Raw genomic sequence first — 24685 nt, 5'->3', positions numbered from 1 at the left:
TCACATAAGTGATCCACGACCAGAGGAGGCAGGAGGGCGGCTCTGTAGTACCGAACAACTCAGTATTCTGGAGTCAGGTTGCCTGGAATTAAATCCTGACTCCCGCGCTCACTGGCGGTTTGACCCTCTGCTTCTTAACCACCCTATTCTATGCCTGAGATGATTCATCTCTGCGATGAGGGCAACAGTGCCTAACTCATGGGAGTTCAATGAGTTATTTCACGTAAAGCACTTAAACCCTCCATAAGAGTTAGCTGTTCCTGTGAGCCCCATAGCTCTCTCTCGGGACGGGCAAAGTTTTCCCAGAAGCGCTCCTAACAGACTTTCCCAGATAGCTCATTGGCCAGAGCTGGGTCACCTGCCCTTTCCTGACCAATCACCAGCAAGGGAAATGCAGTCCCGCTAATTAACCATGCCGATCCCCCAGCTATAGGTGGGTACAGCCTCCCCGAGGCTCACGCTACACGTGGGAGGGGAGATAGTGGGAGAAAGCAGGAGCACTGAGGTCAATAGCCTGCTGGCTGCAGACATGTGAGGAAAGCCATCCCGGGATCACCCGGCCACCAGTCCGCAAATGCAGAGATCGGTCAGGCCAATGGAGGCCGGAAGACTTGCCCAGCTGACCCACAGAATCATGAGTTAAATAAAGTGATCGTTGTTTTAAGCCTCTGAGTTTTGGGGTGTTTTGTTAGGCGGCGAAAGCTAACTGATAGACTGGGAGAAGTCAGCCTCATCTGTGTGCAGCCAGCATTCCCCGGGGCAGGACCCAGCTGTGTTTCGGGTCTCATGGGGCAGGCAGTCCCCCAAGCTTTCCTCTTTCCCCTCCTGGCTTACACCTAGAGACCCCTTTAATTCTCAGGACGACCCTGTAAGGTAAATGCGCCGGTCACTTTACAGGTAAGAAAAATGTGGTTTAGAGAGCAGAAGACTCGTCCAAGACGACACAACAGACAAAAAGACTCACCTGGTTTTGCCGCGAAGCAGGAACTTTTTGACAAGGCTGCTCAGTCAACGGACAGGTAAAAATGTAAAATCCACTCTCCCCAAGTAACGCACATGGCCGCAGTTACAGAGCACTTCCACGTTCCATTTATACCCAGATAATGATCATCATAAAACTTTTACAGAATCAAACGTAGTGCAAGTATATTCTGAGTACATCGCGAGTGAGGGGCTCTAGGAAATCTAACTGGGGATTTTCTCTATAACTGGGGGCTAAATACAAACGACAGTATTGCGGCCTGCCCTACCATGTATTCGCTCGCTTAGCCAGCCATTCAACCACTCTTATGGACGGTGGCTTAGGCCGGGCATCATGCCAGATGGACTCAGTCTAATGGAGAAGCCAGCTGTGGAACAAGTAACCACACAAATAAAAAACTAATGACATCTGCGGTTAGTGAGTTCTTTGTGGCTAAGGTAGGGCGGTGGGCGTGCCCAGTACTTCAAGGGCTCCCCTAGCTGCCCTGCCCCACCTTACAATCATGTGACCAGTTCTGACCAATGGGGAGCTGTGCATGCTTGGAAACGCCCACAGTGAGGGCGCTGAGAGGTGGTGAGGCTCCACCCCTCTTGTCCCTAACGCAGGCCCCCTCGAGGCCCCGGTGCCCTTAGCTACAAGTTGGAGGAGGACCACCAGATCCACATTGGATTTTACTGAGCAACACACGAGGCTTCCTGTGTGAGATCTTGGTGATCTGGAGTTTGTCTGTTGGGCAGTTAGTGTTAATGACCGCGACTAAGGACAGTTTGCCCCAAGTGAAGGGAGGAAATTTCCCCCGCACCCCCCCCACCCCATAACTAGGCTGTAGCAGTCTTTGCTGCATTGCAAACCCCAAAACTTAATGGTCCCTGATTCTCTGGCTCAGCAGTTTGGGCTGGGCTCAGCTGGCTCACTCGCGCTGTGGCAGGCCGCCAATGCTTTTAAAAAACAAACATTTATTTATTTTGAGAGAGAGAGAGAGAGAGAGAGCAGGCGAGGGTCAGGGAGAGAATCCCAAGCAGGCCCATGCTCAGCGCAGCCTGACATGGGGTTCGATCTCACAATGAGATCATGACCTTAGCTGAAATCAAGAGTCGGACACATAACCAACTGAGCCACCCAGGCGCCCTAGGGAGCTGCTGCTTAGAGGGGCGCCCAGGCTCACTCACAGCCCCGTTGTCTGTCAGTCAGCAGGCTGTAGGGAAGCCCACCTGGGTGGGTCACCTCTGCTCCAGGAAGTCTCAGCCTCCAACAGGCTTAGCCCCGGGCCCCCTCCTGTCGTGGTCTTGGGTTTCAAAAAACAAGAGAGGGCAGGGGCCAAGGTGCTTGTTGTGCTTGTGTCGCATCAGCAAATGTCCCATTGGCCAAAGCGTGCCCCGAAGCCAGATTCAGGAGGTGGGAAAATAGATTCTCCCTCTTGCTGGGAGTCCCTGAAAAGAATTTATGGCTATTGATTGATTGATTGATTTACATACACAACACGGGATATACTTGATCAACTAACTAAGCCGACCGCCGTGTGCTTCAAACTGCCCCTGCAGGCTGTGTGTCCCTGGACAAATTGCTCCGTGTCTCTGGGCTCCAGCCTGTTCCCCTCCTCTCTGTGTGGCTAAGCCCTGCCCCTCCTTGGAGGCTGGACCCTCCTTAAATTTTTTTTTTTTTTTTAACGTTTATTTATTTTTGAGACAGAGAGAGACAGAGCATGAACGGGGGAGGGGCAGAGAGAGAGGGAGACACAGAATCTGAAACAGGCTCCGGGCTCTGAGCCATCAGCCCAGAGCCCGACGCGGGGCTCGAACTCATGGACCGCGAGATCGTGACCTGAGCTGAAGTCGGACGCTTAACCGACTGAGCCACCCAGGCACCCCAAAGGCTGGACCCTCCTTGGAGCAGGACCGGTCCTGCCCTGCATCACTGACTCACGCAGAACAGAGTCTCAGAGGTGGTGGGTCAGTAGCCTGCATCGGTCCCCTGGGGTGCTTGTTTACAAGGCAGATCCCCAAACTCTCTCCTGACCTGTGAGTCGGACTGCCTCGGGTGTGCACCTTAACAAGCTCCCCAGGGCGATGTGACTGAGCAGCCAATTTGGAGAACCTCTGTGTTTGGTGAAATCCTGAACTCCTTGGGGACTCAGAGCTCATTTCGGCTCCTCGCAGAGCTTGTTTGACCCCGGGCCCAGGTATAAAATGGGTCGAAGTCCCACCTGCCTGTGAGGCCAGTCGTCATAGCACTTAGCCCCACGTGGCAGGACACTCTATGTCTGGGACTTTCATGAGGCCAGGGGCTATGTTTTGTTCACCGCAGTCTCCCCGGCTCCTAGAACAGTGCCTGGCGCACAGAGCTGCTCAATAAATGTTTGTTGAATGACTAAATGAAAGCGGTTGCTATATGCTCCGAACAAAGCAGGGCACTTGTTAGGGATGGTTAGTGTTTGCTGAGGTCACATCACGTGCCAGGCATGGTTCTAAGCGCTTTACCCGCATTATCTCATTTGACATGTGATGGCTGGCCTCCAAGATGGCCTCCTATGATCCTTGACACATGGAATCCATGCCTTTGTGTAGTTCCCTCCCATCCTGAGCCGGGTCGATAGGTGTAACAAATAGGATATTATGAAAATGAAGGAATATGGCTTTTTTCTTTTCTTTTCTTTTCTTTTTTTTTTTTGCTTCCCAGAAGAAGTGTATTATGTCTTCAAGACACTACAACGTAGGCTCTTCTCCCAGAGAAGGATCTTTCCGGCCCAGGGAGCCATCACCCAGATGAGTGGCTCATCTGTCATTCTCATAAGCAGCCGGATTCTTCCGCTTGGCTTTCACAAACTCCTGGGTCCCCCGTGTGTAGATAAAACACTACAAATGGCGGCACGACATCCAGGATGCATGCCCGAGTGTGGCACCGCCTGCTGGGGATGGCCTTGCCGAAGTGGTGCGGGAAGGCGGTGCTCGCAGGGCAACAAGGCTGTAGGTGGTCACATGCTGCACCCGTGTCAGATCCCGGAACTCGTGGCCCAGGGTTGCGGCAATGCCTCAGTCCCGCACAGGGGTCACTCTGCCCTCCCCGGTCATGGGGACCACTGTCCATCTGAAGGAGGGAGGCTGGGCCATAAAACATACCATGGCTCCTGCCTTGCTCGCCAGGATATCATCTGCTCTTGGGAAAGCCAGCAGCCATGTTTCAAGGACACTCAAATAGCCCTTAGGGGAGGCACAGGTGGCAAGGAATTTAGACATCCCGCAAAGCAGCGCCAACCAGGTATAAGAGTAGCTTTCTCGAAGGCCGATCTTCCACCCTGGTCAAGCCTTCAGATGACTGAAGCCTCAGCTAACATCTTCACTAAAACCGCTGAGAGACTTTGAGCCAAAACCACCTAAGAAGCTCCTGAATTCTTAAACCCCGGAAACTGTGTGAGATCTACATGTTTGTTGTTGTTCTGAGCCCCTAAATTTTGGGGTAACTTGTTAGACATCAATAACCAGGAACTGAGACAGATCCTCAAAAGAGCCTTACGAAGGAGGGACCATCACGATCACCATTGTACAGAGGGGGAAGCTAAGGCCCAGAGAGGGGGGATCTTGTCCAGGGTCACGTACATCATGAACAGCGGAGCTGAACCCAGGTTTGAATGACCAAAGAGTCTCCCCACGGGGTTGAAGGATGTCCAAAGTGACTGCCAGCTCTGCCCTTGAAGGCCCAAGGGTAAGACAAGAACACCTGAAAGAAAATATCTGCCCTCAATACACATTTGTGCAGGTAACCTCAGGGCTGAAGGGACCACGACCGTCAAAAACCAGCAATGGTCACCAGAGGAAAACAAGGCAACAGAAGTGAAAATCAGCAGAAACAAACACTCAGAGTTCAGATGGCAATATTACCAGACACAGATCAGGGGCACCTGGGTGGCTCAGTTGGTTAAGCGAAATCAAGAGTCAGCCACTCAACCAACTGAGGCACCCAGGCACCCCAGTAGTATATGCTTTAGAAAAAAAAAAAATGAAGCCAGGAAGGAGGATATAAAATGCTGGAAAGGGGAATCTGGGTGGCTCAGTCGGTTAAGTGTCCAACTTCGACTCAGGTCACAATCTTGTGGCTGGTGGGTTCGAGCCCCACATTGGGCTCTGTGCTGACAACTCAGAGCCTGGAGCCTGCTTTGGATTCTGTGTCTCCCTCTCTCTCTGCTCCTCCCCGCTCACACTCTGTCTGTCTTTCTGTCTGTCTCTCTCAGGAAATAAACATTAAAAAAAATTAAATGCTGGATGTATGTGGGTATATGAAATTTCAGATAGAGTGAACAGGGAAGGGTTTTGGGTAACGACTAAACTAAAGGGAGAGAGCAAGTCATGACGATACTGGGGTTATGGCACATGCAAAGATCCCGAGGTGGAGTGTGTCTGCCTTATTCCAGGACCTAGGAGGCCAGTGGGTTTGAGTGGAGTGAGCCATGGGTTGAACATTCCTCCCGGAAGTGGAGTGGGGAATCCAGGAAGGGGAGCTCTGACAGGTACCACTGGGGAGGTCGATTACGGGAAGAATTGTCAATTACATACCCCAACAGAGTCCTCAACAGGAAAGACTCAACTACAAGCCCAACAGGGAAAAGATGTGCATTGGATCTCCTACAAGAAATTCACTACCTCTGTAACTCAGCCAATGAGAAAGTGTCATCACCCTGAACTCTTGCTTTTCTCCAATGGACTTTGGCTCAAAACATGTCTCTCAATTCCCTCCATCTCAGTAATGTTTCTATGCGTTGTTAGATTTGCCCATGGTTTTTCACAGCTTGAATGTCCCAAACTGCAACTCTTGGCTATTCCTGAATAACCTTTTTTTTTTTTTTTTTTTTTTTTGGAAAATAACTGGCTATTTTATTTTTTAGGCTTAAAGTAGTAAGAGGAGGGGAGACAGTTAGCAGCTGTGGAGAGGATCTCGGCTTTTACTTTGCTATGAGAGTGTTGGGAAGAACCGGGAGTGTTTTGAGGAGTGACGTGGTTTGATTTACACTCTAGGGACTGTCTGGCAGCGGGCTGGGGCCCTGTTGGGGCCAAAAGGAGAAGCCAGGAGCCTAATGGGGATAGAGCCTCGGTTTGTGTTTCGCAAACGGAGCTGAGGATGGGGCTGACCCTCCTGTGTGCCGGTGAGTATACAGGGCTGAGCCCCGCCCCCATACCGTCCAATCCCCGCCCCCGGCGGCCACTGCCCCGCCCCTCCCCTCCAGACCCGCCCCCCGCCCCTTCCCGCGGCGGTGCGGGCGCGGCCTGCCGGGTGAGTGAGGGTCGGGGAGTCCCGGATCAGCCCAACAGGGGTCACCCCGGTCAAGGTCCTTGAGCACCCCGGACCACCGCGACCCCGGCGCAGGGCGGGCGCCGCCGGGGACTGCGTAGGTGCCAGTCGCCGCCGGGTGTGCCGGGCGGTTGGGGGGGAGGGTGTCCGGATGTCCCGACAGTCTGCTGCCCCACTTCCGGGGCCTCCACTTTCACTTTCCCTTTCGCTGTAGCTGCTCCCCTCCCCTCCCGACTGTCTGGGGCCGCCCCGCAGGGGAGGGAGTGTGGCTGCAATCCTCGGCGCCAGGGGTGTTCCCAGAAGCGAGAAGTTGGGGGGAGGGCCCTCCCCAGGGACTAACAGCGCCCGGCTGTGCGGCGTCACCCTCATCCCTGCACCAGGTCTGTTCTGCTTCCTCTGTCGCCCATTGTGGGCTTGGCTCGGTGCCCTTTGCCCTTTCATCTCCCACGCAGGGTCCCAGCCGGTTCCCATACCCGGTCTCCGGTGCTTGTGATGTTACCCGATTCCATCCGGGGACACCAAGGCATAAAGAGGGTTCGGGCCGGGCCGGAGGCCACCGGCCGGGACTGAATTACTTGTGGTCATCCGCCCTCTCCCAGGTGACCCAGGGATAGCATTTCTCCGCAGCTGCTGCCCCCGCCTGGGGGCATGGGCTCAACCACGCCAGATGGACGAGAAGACCAAGAAAGGTGGGCACAGCCTGGAAGCGGCTGGGAAACTTCCTTTAGGCGGTGGGCCCCAGCAGGACCTGGCCTCCCCTGCCTTGAAGGGTGGGAAAGGTGGCTTTAACCGCACCCTCCCTCTATCCACCTGCCCCTCAGTTTCCTTCTTTGGGGCCTGGTTGCTTCCAGGGGCTGGTCCTTCAACTATGGCGTGTCCCTGAGGCCACCACGAGCCAGCACTGTGTTGTGATGGGGGTGGAGAGCTCCCAGAGAACACAGGAGATCTCTCAGGCTGGTGCAGGAGACAGATCTCAGTTGACCTAAATACCAGGGGTCCTTGCGCCCCCTCTTGCCCCCCTCCACCCAGCATTGTAGAAAATGTCAGGTCATGTCATCACCCTGCTCAAAACCCACCCTGTGTCCCTCTGTGTTCTTAGGCCAGAGCCCTCGGTTAGCCCACAGTTCCCTTCTGGCTTCACTGACCTCACAGTCTTACCCCATTCACCCCCTTGTTCATTCTGATGGAGCCCCACTGGCTTCTTTCTGTTCCCATCCAATCATTTCTGGCTCAAGACCTTTGCCCTGACCTTTCTCTCCACCTGGAATACTCTTCCCTAACTGGGTTTGGACACATCTAGCTTCTCCTGGTCTCAGCTTCAGTGTCCCCTCCTCCTAGAGGCCTTCCCTGATCTCCTTATGCTGTTTATTTCCTTGCCAGTGTGGATCACAACCTGAATTTTTTTCTGTTGTCTATCTCCTTGCTGGGCCGGGAGGTCCGTCAGCACAGGGACCCGTTTATCTTATTCACTGCCGAATCCCAGTTTCTGGGACAGTGGCTGGTACACAGTAGGAGCTCGGTAAATCCTTGTCACATAAATGAATGGAAGTTTGGGGGCCTGGGAGTCTGAAGGACAAATAGAACTACATGAACAGGGAGGGGGAATGGGGAGTATCAGAGAAAGGGACTTTTAAGCTGGGTGCTGAAGGATATGTAGGAGTTCACCAGGGAGACAGAGGAAGCAGTAGGTGCAAGGGACCACCACCTCCCTCTCCCCCAGCTCCTGGAAAATAAACCGTGTGCTAACCTGCTTCCATTGTACTGGATTTCAGCCGAGGAGATGGCCCTGAGACTCACCCGAGCAGTGGCAGGCGGGGATGAACACGTGGCAGTGCAGTGTGCCATCTGGCTGGCAGAGCAACGGGTGCCCCTGAGTGTGCAACTGAAGCCTGAGGTCTCCCCAACACAGGACATCAGGTGAGGAGGGCACGACTGGCCTAGGTCTTAGGGCTTCCTGAAACCCAGTGGGCCGCAGTATATTCTTGCCGGTTATTCTCCTTTTAAAAATTTTTTTAATGTTTATTCATCTTTGAGAGACAGAGCATGAGCGGGGAAGGGGCATAGAGAGACGGAGACACGGTATCCGAAGCAGGCTCCAGGCTCCGAGCTGTCACCACAGAGCCCGACGCGGGGCTTGAACTCACGGACCGCGAGATCATGACCTGAGCCGAAGTCGGACGCTCAACCGACTGAGCCACCCAGGCTCCCCTCTCGCCAGTTCTTCTTAATGGCAGGTTCTGGTGTCAGGAGACCTAGCTTCAAACCCGAGCTCTGTCTGTCATCCACTGTGAGATCTATAGCAAGTCACTTCACCTCTCAGAATTTTCAGAGGTTTTTTGATTTTAAAAATGAGGCAATACTAGTAAGCCATCTCATAGGATTGTTAGAAGGTGTGTTAGAATGTTAGTCCTCGGGGCGCCCGGGTGGCTCAGTCGGTTAAGTGTCCGACTTCGGCTCAGGTCACGATCTCGTGGTTTGCGAGTTCGAGCCCGCTGTTGGGTTCTGTGCTGACAGCTCAGAGCCTGGAGCCTGCTGGGTATTCTGTGTCTCCCTCTCTCTCTGCCCTTCCCCTGCTTGTGCTCTGTCTCTCTCTCTTCCAAAAATAAGTAAACATTAAAAAAAAAAACCAACACATATAGAATGTTAGTCCTCATATAACAGAAAAAACATAGTAACGGTGGCATAAATAAATTTGATGGCAGGCAGTCTGTATGTGGGGGCTGTGCTTCCTGTAGGTCCCCGGAGAGTCAGGCTTCTGTCTTGTTGCTCTGCCATTCATGGGCTCCATTCTGCAGTTCGCTTCATGGTCTAAAATGGCTGTTCCAGCTCCGGCCATCCCATCAGCATTCTTGCCGGTAGGGAGGAAGGTGTGGTGTCTCCCAGCCAGATGGGGGCCCCCAAATGCGGGGCGACCCAATTGGGTAGAAGCTGGCTGTGCAGGCGCAGAACAAAAGAGATAGAACTGTATTGAAGACATCACCAGGGAGCGGTGGGCAGGACAGCAAAGCAGGGACTGTCTGTGGGGGGCTAGAGCTACAGGGGAGAATGAGAAAATATGGGGACGTTTGGAGTTTCCCCTTTTTTGGCCACTGTGCCTGGTGTGAGTGACCCCTTTGTCAGCGGGGGCTTAGGGATATTTCGAGGTGGGTCGCTTAATGAGCCTGTTTGCATTCAGCGCGGTGATGGTCGCCGTGGCCCCTTCTGTCTGTCTTACTCAAGTTGCCATTCAAGCCTGTTGGCCAAAAGCGGCCTCTGCAGAAGGGAAGAGGGACCCCCACTCCCACCCTTGAGGGCACAGCTCAGAGAGTTGCACACACTTCTTCCACTCAATTCCTGTGGACCAGAAGGTATTCTCACAGCCACGCTCGGCTTGAAGGGAGGCTGCGAAACACGACCAGGCATCCAACTAGAACTCAGGGTTTCTGTTAGCAAGTAGAGGCAAGGGAGAACGGAGGCTGGTCACCTTTCCCCAGGAGACTGAATGGCTCTCGGAATGCTTAGCACAATGCCTGGCACATGTCACTCACTCAGTGAATCGTGGTGCTTATCTTCCCCCCCCCCCACCTGCTTTTTCATTGCTGCCTAGTAACTTTCTATCGCCTTGTAAAGGACCCCGGTCCGTGCTTTTATTTGTAGTCTCTGCTCATCTCCCTCCCTTTCCCCAACCCCAGCCTTAGGCAGCCGCGAATCTACTTTTATCTCCAGGGACTTGCCTAGTCTGGACATTTTGCAGAAATGGAATCATACCGCACGTGGCCTCTTGTGTCCGGCTTCTTTCACTTAGCATCACGTTTTCTCGATTCATCCGTGTGGTGGCGCGTATCAGAACTTTATTCCTTTCTGTTGCTCGATGGTAATCTATTGTACGAATATACCACATTTTCTCTATTAATCATTTGATGGACATTTGGGGTTTTCCCGCTTTGGGGCTAACGTGAATAATGATGCTGTGAACATTCGTGCTCAATCTTCTTTTTGAGTTTTACCGAGCTATAATGGACACAGGACATTGTATTAGTTTAAGGTGTTGTGATATTGTGATTTATAATAAGGAATATTTTCTTGGTCTTTGTCCTTTCCTGGCACAGAGCTCCTTGGAACTTCTTACGTTTTTTGAGTGGTAAAGATGCCTTTTGTTGTGCAAATGAGGTGACCTTTGGAACCTCCCTAGATCACCTAAGGATGGGGGACGCCGCTCACCAGAGAAACCAGCCAGTGTGATTAGAGGGTTGGAGTGTTCAGTCCCATCCCCCTGACCTCCTGGGAGGGGACGGGGACTGGAGGTAGAATCAGTCCCCAGTGGCAATGGTTTCATCAGTCACGCCTATGTAATGAGATTTTCATAAAAACTGAAAAGGGCGGGGTTCAGAGAGCTTCTGGGTTGGTGAACACGTGGAGATCTGGGGACGCTAGAGCACTCCAGAGGGCAGGGAAGCTACCACCCTTTCCCGGATGGTGTGCCTCGCACTGTGCATCTCTTCCAGATTCTTCCATCGGGCTGTCCCCGAATTATGTCCTTCCATAACGAACCAGTGGTCTCGTAAGCAAAATGTTTGAGTTCCGTGAACTGCTCTAGCAAATTAATGGAATCCCAGGAGTGGGCTGTTGGAACTCCCGATTCTGTATCCGATGACTCGGTACCGGCTTACGACTGCCATTTGAGAGGGGGCGGTCTCGTAGGACTGAGCCCGCAAGCTGCGGACACTGCTGCTGTTTCTGGGTAGATCGGGTCAGAATTGAGTTGAAATGGAGGACGCCCTGCTGGTGCCTGAGAATTGCAGGAGCCTCCCTCTTCCCATCCACACGTTGGAAATCGAGTCTCAGAACCAGTTTAGATGCACAACATAATGACTTGGTACATGTGTGTAATTGTGCAGTGATGAACACAGTAAGTTAACATCCATTGCCTCACATACTTACGTATTATTTTTTTAAGTATTCTCTATACCCCACATGGGGTTTGAACTCACCACCCTGGGATTGAGAGTCACATGCTCTACCAACTGAGCCAGCCAGCCGCCCTTATTATTATTTTTTTTTTTGCAATGAGAGCTTTTAGGATTTATTGCCTGCAGTATTCAGATACATGAGGCAGAAATGTTAACGATAGTCACCATGCCTGTACATTACCTCCCTATGACTTGCTTATTAACCTCAATACCATTATCACACCTAAAAAATTAAGAATAATCCCTTAAAATCCCCTAATACAGTTTATAGTATAATTTCCCTGATTATCTCATTGACAGTTTTTATAGTTGGCTTATTCCAATTAGGAGCCAGAGAAGATCTACACGGATCCTTTCTTTCTTTCTTTTTTTTTTAAAACATTTATTTATTTTTGAGAGACAGAGCATGAGCAGGGAAGGGGCAGAGAGAGGGAGACACAGAATCCGAAGCAGGCTCCAGGCTCTGAGCTGTTTGTTAGCACAGAGCCCGATGCGGGGCTCGAACCCATGAACTGCGAGACCATGACCTGAGCTGGAGTTGGATGCTCAACCGACTGAGCCGCCCAGGTGCCCCGACATGTATCCTTTCTTAATCTTGTCTTTTTAATTCCTCCTCTTTATTTTTATGCCATTAATTTAAGAACCTTGGTCTTGGACCTCCAGAATTCCCCCACATGCTGGATTTATTAACTGCCACCTTGGGGTGTCATTTAAGTATCTCCAGTTTTTCTTGTGAACTTGTAGTTGGATCTAAAGGTTAGGTTAGTCCGGAGTCACTTTGTACATTTCCAGGAACTCGTCCTCATTTACTGATTATTTCTTGCTGTTCTTGTTCTGTGCTCTGATGTGTCTGTTTCCTTTGGGATCCAGTTCTGGTTTTTTTCATGTAGCCCTTCCCTTTCATGCTTTTGACCTTCCAGAAATGTTGAAGGGTCCTTCCTTGAGAAAGCTGGTGTTTCTCTGGAATAACACTGGGTTGAAGTCCTGCCTCTCACAGTCTCAGTGTTACTTGGTAACCTCAGCGTAACCTGTCCGTGCCTCGTGTTTTTGTCTGTAAAACAGCAGTGACAACAGTATCTGCCTCCTGGGTTTGTGGAGAGGATTAAATGGGCTAAAACATACTAAGTGCTGGGGCGCCTGGGTGGCTCAGTCGGTTAAGTGTCCGACTTCGACTCAGGTCACGATCTCGCGGTTTGTGCGTTCAAGCCCCGCATCGGGTTCTGTGCTGACAGCTCAGAGCCCGGAGCCTGCTTCGGATTCTGTGTCTCCTCCTCTCTCTGCCCCTCCCCTGCTCATGCTCTATCTCTCAATAATAAATAAATGTTTAAAAAAATTAAAAAAAGAAACATATTAAGTGCTTTGAAGCATCGTGGCATATAGTAAATAACAACGATTGGTGGTTTGGCTAAAGAGCAAAGGAGGGAATGACACGAGGCTGGAGAGTAGGGAGGGGCCCGGATCACGGAGGCCCCCGTGTGCCGCAGTGAGTCCGGATTGGATTCTCAGAAGAGCGTGGAGCCACCGCAGGGGTTTAAGCAGCGGGTTCTGATTCAGGAGGAAGCACAGGGCTGCGGGAATCCAGGAAAGGCCCCCTAACCCAGACTGGGCGTCTGTGGGCGCGTGCGCGTGTATATGTACACGTGCAGCTGCGTGCACAAGCGTGCAGACAGGTACGTGCCAGCAGCTGGTGGCTGAGGTTGGACCTGTGACCTTCTCCGCAGGCTGTGGGTGAGTGTGGAGGATGCTCAGATGCACACAGTCACCATCTGGCTCACAGTGCGTCCGGACATGACCGTGGCCTCCCTCAAGGACATGGTGAGTTGGGGGGGGGGGGGTGCAGGCGGAAGTGGAGGGGGTACACGAAAGCGAAACATCAGGGCAGACGCTTCCCATTTTACGTCCACTTCTCTTTACTCTGGTCCTCCCTTTCCCCTCTCCCTCTCTCCGTGTCCCCGCCAGGTATTCCTGGACTACGGCTTTCCACCCGTCCTACAGCAGTGGGTCATTGGGCAGCGGCTGGCCCGGGACCAGGAAACCCTGCACTCCCATGGGGTGCGGCGGAATGGGGACAGCGCCTACCTCTACCTGCTGTCAGCCTGCAACACCTCACTTAACCCTCAGGAGCTGCAGCGGGAGAGGCAGTTGCGGATGCTGGAAGGTGAGACTCTGCCTCTGAGTGGCACGGGACTCATCTGAGGTCTCAGGGCAAGAGGGAGCAGAGTCTGTGGACTTTTGGTCAGGAACTCTCACCAGGAGGACCTTATCCATAGTGCACAAAGGACACCCCAGGAGGGAGCCATTTCTGGAGCCGGTGGTCTGGGGGAGAGGGGCTGAGTCCAGCCCCCGGCCCCAGCATTTATCAGCTGTGTGACCTTGGGCCAGTCCCTTCCTGTCTCCACTCCTCAGTTTCTAAATCTGTAAATTGGATACCATGATAATAATAGCATTTATTCTCAATTTTTAAAATTTTTATCTGGAAATAGTTCAGACAGACAGAAAAGTTGCAAAGTTGTACAAAGAATTGCATAACAAATTCCCAAGGACCTTTCGCGTGTATTCCCCCAAATATTAACATTTCACCACAACTGCTTTGCTTTATCATTCTCTATACACAACTGTTTTTATATGCATAAATACTTCTGTTTTCTGAACGGTTCTGAAGTGCAGACATGATGTCCCTCTCCCCTAAAAATTTCAGTGTGCATTTTCTTTAAAATAGGGTCATTTTCTTACATTACCACATACAGCTACCAAATTTAGGAAACCAACAATGATAAAGTACTGTTATCTAATCCACACATGTTACCCAGATTTGACCAGTTGTCTCACTAATGTCCTTTATAGCAGGAGACCTGGCCGTGGCGTCGTGTCTCCCAGGGTCTTTCAGTCTTTGGTGCCCTAGTCTTCCTGTGACTGTCCTGATACTTGAAGACTCCAGCCAGTTTTTTTGTTTGTTTGTTTGTTTTCCGCTTTTCTGTCCGATGGCCCTTCATGAATGGATGCAGATTCAGGATTTAGCAGGAGCAGGACAGAAGTGTTTGTCCCTCTAGGTGCATAACTTGAGCATAGGAGGCCTGTCTTTAGGCGGCGGGGTTTTAAGCCGGGAGCACGCGGGAGCATTCACGGGTGGAGGAGGGACTCTGACTTTGTGGGAGTCCGACACTCAGCCAGGTCTGGGCTCACCTGGCGAACCGAGCTGGAGACTCCCCCAGGGAGGAGGGAGAGGACCGAGGAGCGGAGCTGTGCGGGGCGCGCGGCTGGCACAGAATGTGCGCCAAGTGGGCTGCGTGGATCTGCCACGCCCTAAATCCTCCTCCCTAGATCTGGGCTTCAAGGACCTCACGCTTCAGCCCCGGGGCCCCCTGGAGCGAGCCCCCACCAAGCCCGGAGCCCCTCAGGAGCCGGGGCGGGGCCAGCCCGAAGCCGCGCCCGAACCCCCGCCGGTAAGCCACCCCCACCTCCGCGCGCGCCCTTGACCGCGCGCCCCGCCCCCGACTCCGCCTCCACGCTCCCGGACCCCTCCCCGCGCGGTGCTCAGCCCCACACCCTCCGACTCTGCCCCCAGGTGGGCTGGCAGTGCCCCGGCTGCACCTTCATTAACAAGCCCACGAGGCCTGGCTGCGAGATGTGCTGCCGGGCGCGGCCTGAGGCCTACCAGGTTCCCGCCTCGTACCAGCCGGACGAGGAGGAGAGAGCGCGCCTGGCGGGCGAGGAGGAGGCGCTGCGCCAGTACCAGCAGGTGGGCGCGGCGGCCTCGGACCAAACACCTGTGGACCGGGCGGGGAGGCGTACGGTGGGACGGGAGGCACCTCCGCATTGCCGCTCCAACCCCGTGGCTGCCTTGCCCCCTCCTGACCCCCCCGCTGCTGTTGACCCCGCACTTGACTGTGGCCCGCCCTCTCCTGGAGGTCTTAAGTGCTGAGACCCTGGTCCCAGGCTGTGATCACATGCCCCGCCCCCACTTCGGCTGTGGCTCCGCCCCTAGCTTTGACACACACCCACTGTGCACACGACTGCCCCAGGCTGTGACTCCCGCACCCTGTTTCCGACCACGCTCGTATCCACCTTCCCCTTATCCACCTGTGGTAGTTACTGCTCCACTTAGACATGACCTCACCCTGGACCCTGCTACTCCCGACCCCCTCCCTCCCTGTTGGGGTTCACCCCTGACTTCCTAGGAGCCTGGACCGGGCCCTTCACTGCTCCCTGTAAGATTGGCCCCGCCCTCTGTCCTGCCCCTTCCGTAGTTATGCCCCCCGATCCTGACACAAGCCCTGATTACACAGATGCCAGACCCTGAGTGTCCCCCATTCTGATTGGATGCCCCCCACCTGCTTTCTCCTCGGACCCAGTGCTGCCCTTGCCCCACCCCAGCCATGACCTCATTCGTGGTCTTACCTACAACCTTGGCCCAGACCCCGTCCTCTCTCCAGTCTTGCTTTGCTCTCTAGCTTTATCACCACCCCCATACCCCTGACCCACTCTGTGACCTTGACGGGCTCCGACTCCACCACCCCCCGCCCTGCTTCTGGGCGGGGATGTGAACCCTCTTAAGACCCCCAGACTACCCCCTCAGACCCTAGCTCCTTCCCTTCACTATTGCCATCACTCCCTCTCGTGGCTTGACCCCTGGTTGCAGCTCCAACCTGCCTCTGCCTGGCCCGCCTCCTGTCATTGGCTTCCCCGCCTCCCCTCCTGCCCTGGCCCCATCCTTCCCATCATCTCGTCTCCCGCCCACTGCCAGGCCACCTCCACCCCCACCCAGGGATCCTGACTCTCCCCCAGCTTTGCCCCGCCTCCGGGGTCTGACCTGGCCCCCCCTGGTCCTGCCCCCTTCCTGGTCTGACCCTCCCCCGAGACCCTGACCCGCCCCGCGGCCCCGCCCCGTGTGCCCAGCGGAAGCAGCAGCAGCAGGAGGGAAACTACCTGCAACACGTCCAGCTGGATCAGAGGAGCCTGGTGCTGAACACCGAGCCCACCGAGTGCCCCGTGTGCTACTTGGTGCTGGCGCCCGGCGATGCCGTGGTGCTGCGTGAGTGTCTGCACGCCTTCTGCAGGTGCGGCCCCCAACCCCACCCCCAGCAACGCAGCGTTTGTCGCAGCCGCCGATTACCGGAGGGCTGAGAGTGGGTGGGGCCTGTGCGCTTACATCTCATTGGACGCTCACAAAAACCTGCGAGGTAGGCGCTGTCTCCCCATTTTGCAGAGGGGGAATGTGAGGTTCGGAGGCCAGCCGCTTGCTCAAGGCCACACTGCTCAGGCATTCTGGTTCCAGAGCCTGCGCCCTTTGCCGCTCTCTGCGGCAGGCCCAGCCAAGGGCACTGAGGCCCTAGCGCCGGCAGACTGAGCCAGCCCCGCTCTCCGCCTGGCTGGTGGGCAGACCGTCCTTCTCTGAGGCTCCGCCAGGCCACCGGTCCTGGGCTGTGCAGACCATGTCCGCCTTCACGCAGCGGACATTCGCACGGCCCCTGGGTGCCAGGGACTGTGCTAGGCCTGGGGATCCAGGAGGGAACAAAGAAGCTCAGTTCCTGCCTCTTTGGAGCTTACGTTCCGGTGGAGAGAGTCTGATATTAATCGACTAATCGCTGATGGAATTGTAAATTGTGTCAAATGCTAAGCACCAGCGGATTGTGATTAGTGGATTCTGATCAAAGAACAGGGGCCCTGCTCCAGGAGCAGGTCAGGAGAACCCCTAAGGGGGTAGCATTTGAGCAGAGACCGGAGGGTCTGCTGCAGCGGTGTGCCTGGCCTGTCTGTGGCCAAGCAGGCGTCAGTGTGGCTGGAGCAGAGATGGACCGAGAGATTAGTTCGAGAGGGCAAGTCCTCCGGGCTCTTGTGAGCCGTAGTGAGGCGAGCAGGTTTGTTCTGGGCGGATCCGGAGGCCAGTGTGTTGGGAATGGTGTCGGAGGGCGAGGTGGGCCCAGGGAACCCAGGAAGGATGCTTCTGCTCTGCTCCGGCAAGGAGTGATGGGGGCCTGGACCAGAGCAATGGGGGGTGGCTGTGGGGTGCACAGAAGTGGACGCTTTGGAGATGGGTTTATGGGAGGGATATGAAGGAAGAGGGGAATTGAAGAGAAGCCCGCCTGGGGTCAGGCCTCACTACGTGAGGGGTGGAATCCAGGTGGATGGGGTTCAGATGACCCTAACCTCCCCCTCCCGCCCTTCACCCCCTCCAGGGAGTGTCTGCAGGGCACCATCCGCAACAGCCAGGAGGCCGAGGTCTCCTGCCCCTTCATTGACAACACGTACTCGTGCTCGGGCAAGCTGCTGGAGAGGGAGATCCGGGCGGTAAGGCAAGGGGCGGAGGGCGCACCCTGAGCTGGCAGGTGGGGATGGGGTTGGGGGCACCGGTCTCAGCACACATTTATCCGGAGCCTTCTGTGTGGGCTGCTGAGGGCCAAGCAGTGAACAGGACGGGACTTGGGGGAAGTAGGTGGTAAAGAAAGCACTCTTGGGAAGGAAAGACAGCAGAGCCATTAGAATGGGGAAATTCTGGGGCCATTGGCCTGGGTGACCTCCGGTCAGATCCTCACCCCGTGCCTTGGTTTTCTCATCTCAGCTAGGGTTGCAGTTAGCTTCTTCGAAGGTTGCGAAGAATATAGTAGAGTGTGTGTGTAAAAGACTTCAGAGTAATGGGTGAGCCCTCGTATCCGTTTGCTTTTGCCACCTGACAAGTTATCCCAGACGTAGTGTCTTCAAACAACCACTGTTTATTTAGTTCACGAATCTGCAAGTGAGTCATCGGGGTTGGACTTAGCCAGATGATTCTTCTAGCTCCAGCTGGGCCTGGCTGGTCCCATGTGGGTTTAGCCGGTGGATCAGCTGTCATGGGCTGATTTATGATGGCCTTATTTGCAATGGCGGGGCGGCTGGGCCTGTTTCCGCTGTGCTCTGTCACCCACCGGCAGGCTGGCCAAGGCCTGCTCCCGGGCTGGTGGCTTCCAGGGTGCCCCGGAGCAGCCAGCAGGGAGCTCCAGTGCAAGAGTGCTTGCCACGTGTCTGCTCTTTTTACTTGCTGCCATCCCCGTGAGCATGCTCGAGCCCATAGTCCCCGTGAGGGCACCATCCAAGGGTGTGGAGTCAGGGAGACACGAATAAATCAGGGCCCTTTCTTCAGCAATCCATTCCGGTGCTGCACACGTCTGCACGAGTGTGTTCGCTGTTACTATTATGATTATCATCAAGATCCCACCCTTCTTGGAGTCTCCATTTCCCCACCTGGAAAATCGACTGCTGGGCCTGATTCGTGGTGTTTAAACTGCTCGGGACTGGCCTTCTCAGAATTGGACATCTTGGGGTTCCCAGACCAAAACATGGAGGCAGGGTCAAAGTGGCTGAGGTCCAAATGGGAGACCCCCCCCCCCCCCCCAACAGGCACATCCATAAGACCTCTGTACCTCCTGCCTCTCCCTTAGGATCCTGCTTCCGAGAACGTCCCTGACTGTACCACGTATTTCCTGGAGCCCAAGGGGTCTACCTCTGCTCCAAAAGGGGAGGCAGAAAGGGTAGAATTTGGGGAACTTCTCCCCACATCCAAGAACAGCCTCATTTTTATCTGTTGTCTGTGGGGCACCGGGGAAGGGCGGCTCTGGGTGGTTGCTGAGGCCTTCTCACTCGGGCCTGGAGAGGCCCCCAGACATAGGGTCCTTCCAGATGTCCCGGCACCCATAGTCATCATCCAGGGGTTTTTCCCTTGAGGTCCACCCCTGCCAAGGGCATTGTGATGGGGCCAGAGCTCCTTCCAGGGGGCCGCAGGGCCCCGTGCTTCCCCAGAGGCCTTGGGAGTTGACCCAAGACTCAGAATGCTCAGGTGTGGCAGAGGGAGAAAGGGGCAGAGATCAGCAGGGTGACGCAGTGGAGTTTATCTTTACAAAAAACATGCCTAAACCACATAGAACCGGAACAGAAATCAAAGAGAAAAGTCACCCACAACCCCCGCATCCCAGAAAATCCCCGGATACATTTTTTCCGTTTCCCTTGGTGTCTGTGGGCAGACATGATTTTATTCCTTTTTAAATCAGCTTTACTAAGGTGAACTTTGCAGGCAATAAAAAGCGCCCATTGTAAGCATGCATTTGGGTGAATTTTGACAGACGTAACTCTCGTAACCAGCCCCCAATCAACATGGGGAATGTAGGCATGATTTTTACTTGTGACCAGCATAGATACACCTTTTGCTATGTTGCTATAGAACTTTTCTGAGGATTATTATAAATCTCTATGGCATGTATCCTGCTTATATCTCTTCTCTTAATAATTCCAGTTTCTCAGTTTGTAATGAATGCTTCAAGAACTTTTTGAATGGTGTCTCTTCTTGTACATTATTTTCTTGGGATGAACCTGTAGATGGGGAGTGAGTCCTAAAGGGTCAGAGAAGTTTTGTTGAAACATAATTGCCACACGGCTGTCTCCCAGTGTGATGTACCAGGATACTATTTTAACCACATCTTCGCCAGCATTGCTGGTTATTATTTTTGTTCATTTTTCCTTTTTTTTAAAAAAAATCGTAGAATATACATAACAGAATTTCCTATTTTTACTGTTTTTCTTTTCTTTTCTCCCCCCATTTTTACCATGTTAAGTGTACAGGTCTGTGGCATTAAGTACACTCACATTGTTGTGCACCTATCACCACTGTCCATCTCCAGGACTTCTAATCCACTTTTTGAATGGAGTTTTTATTTAAAAAAAAAATTTTTTTTTTTTAATGCTTTTATGTATTTTTGAGAGAGAAAGAGACAGAGTGCCAGCAGGGGAAGGGCAGAGAGAGAGAGAGGGAGACACAGAATCCGAAGCAGGCTCCAGGCTCTGAGCTGTTAGCACAGAGCCCGATGCAGGGCTCAATCCCACGAACCGTGAGATCATGACCTGAGCCAAAGTTGGATGTTTAACCAACTGAGCCACCCGGGCGCCCCTTGAATGGAGTTTTTAAACACTGAGCAGGGCTGGGTTGGACTTCCTGGGTCGAGGGCTTCCTGGAGGATATTTGGTGGCTGGGAGGGCCCTTGTCAGCTGTTCTGAACCCTGAGCAAACAAGGTTGTGGCCTCTCGGCAGCTGCTGCCCCCCGAGGATTACCAGCGATTTCTGGACCTGGGCGTCTCCATCGCGGAAAACCGCAGTGCCTTCAGCTACCACTGCAAGACCCCGGACTGTAAGGGATGGTGCTTCTTTGAGGATGATGTCAACGAGTTTACCTGCCCAGTGTGCTTCCACGTCAACTGCCTGCTGTGTAAGGTGGGGACAGGGGCCCACGCTGTGCAGTCACCCTAGTCCTGCCAGGAGCTCACTGCACCTCGGTGCTTGTTCTCCTGGGAAGGGAGCTGTGACCCCAGCCTGGTCATTTCACCACGGACAGCCGCATGTCGATGGCGGGGCCTGGTCCGGGCCCCAAACTGAGCCTAACCCTTGGACTAAGCCCTGGCTCTCGATGGAACCTCAGCCTAGCCTGAGCCTCGGCCCGAAACTGAGCCCTGACCCTGGCCTCCTAGTCACACACCAACCCGCCCCTGACCCCAGACTGATGCTCAACCCCTGTCCTGAATTGAGCCCGGACCCCAAACCCAGACTGAGTCTTGCCGGACCCTGACCTCAGGCCGCTCCCCGCCCTCATCGTCTCAGTGGTTGACCCCTAACGAGACTGGTCTCGAGACCAGACGAGACGATGCCCGTCTCTGGTCTCTCCAGACTGGTCTGGAGCCTTCTCACATCGAGCCCCTCGCCCGCCACAGGCCATCCACGAGCAGATGAACTGCAAGGAGTACCAGGACGACCTGGCCCTGCGGGCCCAGAACGATGTGGCTGCCAGGCAGACAACAGAGATGCTCAGGGTGAGGCAGGGTCAAGGCTGAGGCCTGGGGATTTGGGTTCTGGGAGGGTTCGGTCCGCGGGTTGGGGGCTTCTCAGTTCTCAGAAAGGGCTGTGGTTCATACAGCCCTGGACAGAGGCTCCGACCCCTTTCTGGCGTCACTGCCATCCAGAAGCGGGACTGGTTAGGACAAGCGGTCAGGGGGTGAGCGGTGGGGAGCACGTCTACAAAAGGCAGAAGAGCGTAGGAGAGTGACCCCACACCCCCAGAGGGCCAGCCGGTTTGTCCCTGCGGTGGGCCAGGGGTCAGGGAGGGCTCTGGCCGGCAGCCACCCCAGCCCGGCTGAAGGCTGGCACCTGCCGTGCCCCAGTCCATGCTGCAGCAGGGCGAGGCCATGCACTGCCCACAGTGCCACATCGTGGTGCAGAAGAAGGACGGCTGTGACTGGATCCGCTGCACCGTCTGCCACACCGAAATCTGCTGGGTCACCAAGGGCCCACGCTGGGGGCCTGGGGTGAGTCTTGGGGGCGGGCGGGGGGAAGCAGAGGCTGGGGAGCATGACGGGGGGGGGCGCCCGTGGGCCTCCCCCCAGAGTGGGGAACAGCCCCTGGGCCAAATCCAACTCCCTGCCTGGATCCGTCCAGTTTGTAAAGTGAGGACGGTTTTTACATTTTTTAAATGGTTGAAAAGTATCGAGAAAAGAATTTGTTTGGTGTGACACGTGAAAATGATGCGAGACGCGAGTTTCACGTCCACAAGCAGCGTGTTCTGGGAGCACAGCCACGTGCATTCGTTGTGTACCGTCCGTGGCTGCTTTTGCACTACAAAGGCTGAGGCCCGATGGCCCCAGACACCTGATGGAAGCGGCACTTTGCAGAAAAAGTTTGCTGACCGCATCCTAGAGGGCAGTGAGTGAGGATTCAGTCTGGGCTCAGAGGCAGAGCGGGTCCCCGGCTCTGGTGCACGCCGGCTGTGTGGTTAGGCTGTTCTGAGCCTCAGTTTCTTCATCTGTGAAATGGAGATGATGGCAGGCGTCTTGCAGGCTTGTCCTCAAAACCAAATGAAAGCATGCAAGGGAAGGGCTCCGCCAAAGGCAGCTGTGTTTATCAGGGCTGAGTTCCTGGGGTCGGGGGCTCGTAGTTGTATCCGGGTGGACCCTGGGACGGACAGAGGCAGAGGGAGCGTCTCTTAAGCTGCCAATGTGCTGACCCACCCAGGATTTGCAGAGAGCCATCACGTCCCTTGCCTACTCTGGGTCTAGGGGAGCATAGACTGGGACCCTGTAATTAGGGGTGCTGTGGGAGCCCAGAAAGATCTTAACTGACTGCCTCTGCCAGGTAGCTGAGGCCAAGAAAGCCATTCGTGGCAGGCGGCCCTGCCCGAGCGAATGGCCGGAGTGGGGGTGTGCAGGGCTTTGAGGGTGTGATGGAGCAGCGGGGCGGGCTGGGGGCGGGGGCACTGTTTTCACCGCCATGACCTTCTCTCCTCCCCACCCTCTAGGGCCCAGGAGACACCAGTGGGGGCTGCCGTTGCCGGGTGAACGGGATTCCTTGCCACCCCAGCTGTCAGAACTGCCACTAGCTGAGGATGGTCCGGTCCCATGCTGACCCAGCCCCCCATCCATCCCCATGCTGCTGTGGGACAGGGCTGGTGCTTTGGCTCTCATTTGTGGCCTGGGAGATGCCCGTTGTGCTTGGCTGAGACAGAGGCTTTGTGGAGACCAAGGCCTCTGAGCTACGTGGATGGCTTTGTTTGCAAGGGATGTTGCAGCCTAAGCTCCCAGTGCGTGTTGTCCCTGGCTGCATCTGCCCCAGTGCCTTTGCCCTCCCTCTGGGGCTTGCTGGCTAGACCTCTCGGCTCTTCGGAACTCTGCCTGACCCAGACTTAAACACGGCCCTGGCCAGAGGTCTTGCAGGATGGAATCTCTGAGAGCCTCGTGTGAGTCCACACTCCTCGCTTCCACCACCCTCGTCTGCCGAACACGTGTAGCCCACCACTTCACCAGCGGCGTTGTGGGGCTGGCTTTTCTCTGCCTTTGCGGTCAGAGGCCTGGGGCCTCTTATAGAACTGCTGCTAGTCCTGTTCAGAGCCCCGAGAGAGACCTGGCGGTTTCTAAAGCACAGCCCATCGGGTTCATCGCCCATGGCTCCCTCTTTGCTGCTGTGTAAGCTAATTAAAATGGCTTTTCAGGAAGGGATGAGTATGATGTCGTGAGAGGGAGTGAAAGGGCGGTGGGCTGGGACCCCTACACGCAGGCGGGATCCCCAGCCATCTGGGAATTGCAGCAGGAAATTGATAGGTTGGCCTCTGTCAGTGGTGGAGCGAAGGCGTGACGGAGCATTGGGGTCCTCGCTCCGTCTAGGCGCCCCTGTGCCCACCTTGAGGGGCAGGATGCTCTTGGGCCAGTCGCAACTGGACAGGCAGTTTGCAGGGTGGCAAGGGTGCACAGAGCAGAGTCTGGCTGCAGCCAAGCAGAGAGGGTCAGGAGTACAGAGGGGTGCAGGGCTGGCCCAGGTTCTGGCCTCTAGCACCTTCCGTGCCAGCGGGTGAAGGATCCTAGATGGGCAGACTGCAAGTGCTCCCTACTGTGGGTCAAGTGCAGATGCCTCCACTCCCAAGGGGACAGCCCATTTCCGGGGGCCCTGACCACAGACAGCCCCGTGCCAGCTCACCAGGGCGGACTTGCAACCAAACCCCATGGGCTTTGGACTCGAGCCACCTGCCCGAGGAAGCGGCAGGAGGCCCCGTGGACTTGTGGGACTTGCGGGACAGCCTGTCTCTCCCAGAGCAGGGGAAGACAAGAGGAAGCCCGCTGCTAAGAGCAGCTGCTGCTGGTACGGGCAGGAAGCGGAGGATGGGCTTCACAGCCCCTGCCGGAGGCGACACATCTTCCTTGAGGGTCTGGGGCGGGCATCAAAGCCACTCACTTAAAAGGCAGGAAGCTGGAGGCAAGCCCACAGGCCTGCTGGCTCACAAAGGCTGCTGGGCAGATCCCAGCACATGGAAGTCTGGAGAAAAGACTCCGAGCAACTGGAGGGCCTTTGTAAGGACAGGAATGAAGGCTGCAGGAGAAGGCGGGGCAGGGAAAGAAGATAAAGCCAGGCTGAGCCTCAGGCTCCATGGTCTCTTGGTTGGATTTGGCACAAGTGGCAAAAGCCTCCGGCCTGTTCTTCCCTGCAGGCACCGCCTGCTCCCTGGGTGAACTTGGGGGTCCTAGCTCCGGGCTGGCTAAAGGCGTTTATGGATCAATAAACGTTCAACTCCACCGAATTAAAACACTCGCAGCGCCTCACAGTTTGTACATTTCCACAAAGCTCGTCTCATTAAACCGCCCATGTGGGATGGGACTATCCCTATTTTACTGTTCTTGACATTGAGTCTCAGGGAGGGTGCAACTCAGAGCAGCTCACGCTGCCAGGAAGTGACACACCAGCCATCATGCCACCATTAGGTCTCTCACACCCAGTCCCAGCTCCCTTCTCTAGGGCTCAGAGCTGTCCCTGGCCTGGACCCCAAGTCCCCTTCCACTGGCATGACCTACTTCATCTCTATAAAACCACCACACTTTTCCCCAGTAAGCTCTCCACCCGGTGTGGGGCTCCAACTCACGACCCCTGAGATCAAGAGATGCACGTCCTCCAGCGGAGTCAGCCAGGCACCCCCCACCC

The 24685-nt window shown here is 54.9% G+C and overlaps 1 protein-coding gene across 6 annotated transcripts; it reads left to right on the top strand.

The window, feature by feature from the left end:
* The first annotated feature begins 6205 nt into the window (after positions 1 to 6205).
* RBCK1 (RANBP2-type and C3HC4-type zinc finger containing 1) lies at positions 6206 to 23210 on the top strand. 6 transcript variants are annotated; one of them, XM_060614518.3, is made up of 13 exons: positions 6206 to 6244; positions 6862 to 6951; positions 8035 to 8179; positions 12933 to 13026; positions 13171 to 13369; positions 14533 to 14654; positions 14777 to 14950; positions 16108 to 16268; positions 17388 to 17499; positions 20267 to 20446; positions 20941 to 21039; positions 21388 to 21531; positions 22518 to 23210. In XM_060614518.3, exons 2-13 carry the CDS (start codon positions 6930 to 6932, stop codon positions 22596 to 22598), a joined length of 1533 nt encoding a protein of 510 aa, XP_060470501.1. In that variant the 5' UTR covers positions 6206 to 6244; positions 6862 to 6929; the 3' UTR covers positions 22599 to 23210. The 6 variants fall into 6 exon arrangements, with proteins under 6 accessions (XP_060470501.1, XP_078300305.1, XP_060470499.1 ...); XM_078444179.2 differs by lacking the exon at positions 6206 to 6244 and adding an exon at positions 6251 to 6359 and having other exon boundaries at positions 21427 to 21531; XM_060614516.3 differs by lacking the exon at positions 6206 to 6244 and adding an exon at positions 6251 to 6359.
* The last annotated feature ends 1475 nt before the right edge of the window (positions 23211 to 24685 follow it).

This window comes from Panthera onca, chromosome A3 (assembly GCF_046562875.1).
Source record: "Panthera onca isolate mPanOnc1 chromosome A3, mPanOnc1 haplotype 2, whole genome shotgun sequence".
In the NCBI taxonomy this organism is placed as follows: domain Eukaryota; kingdom Metazoa; phylum Chordata; class Mammalia; order Carnivora; family Felidae; genus Panthera; species Panthera onca.
Note: the sequence above shows the minus strand (reverse complement) of the source record. Positions and strands in the feature narration are given on the sequence as shown.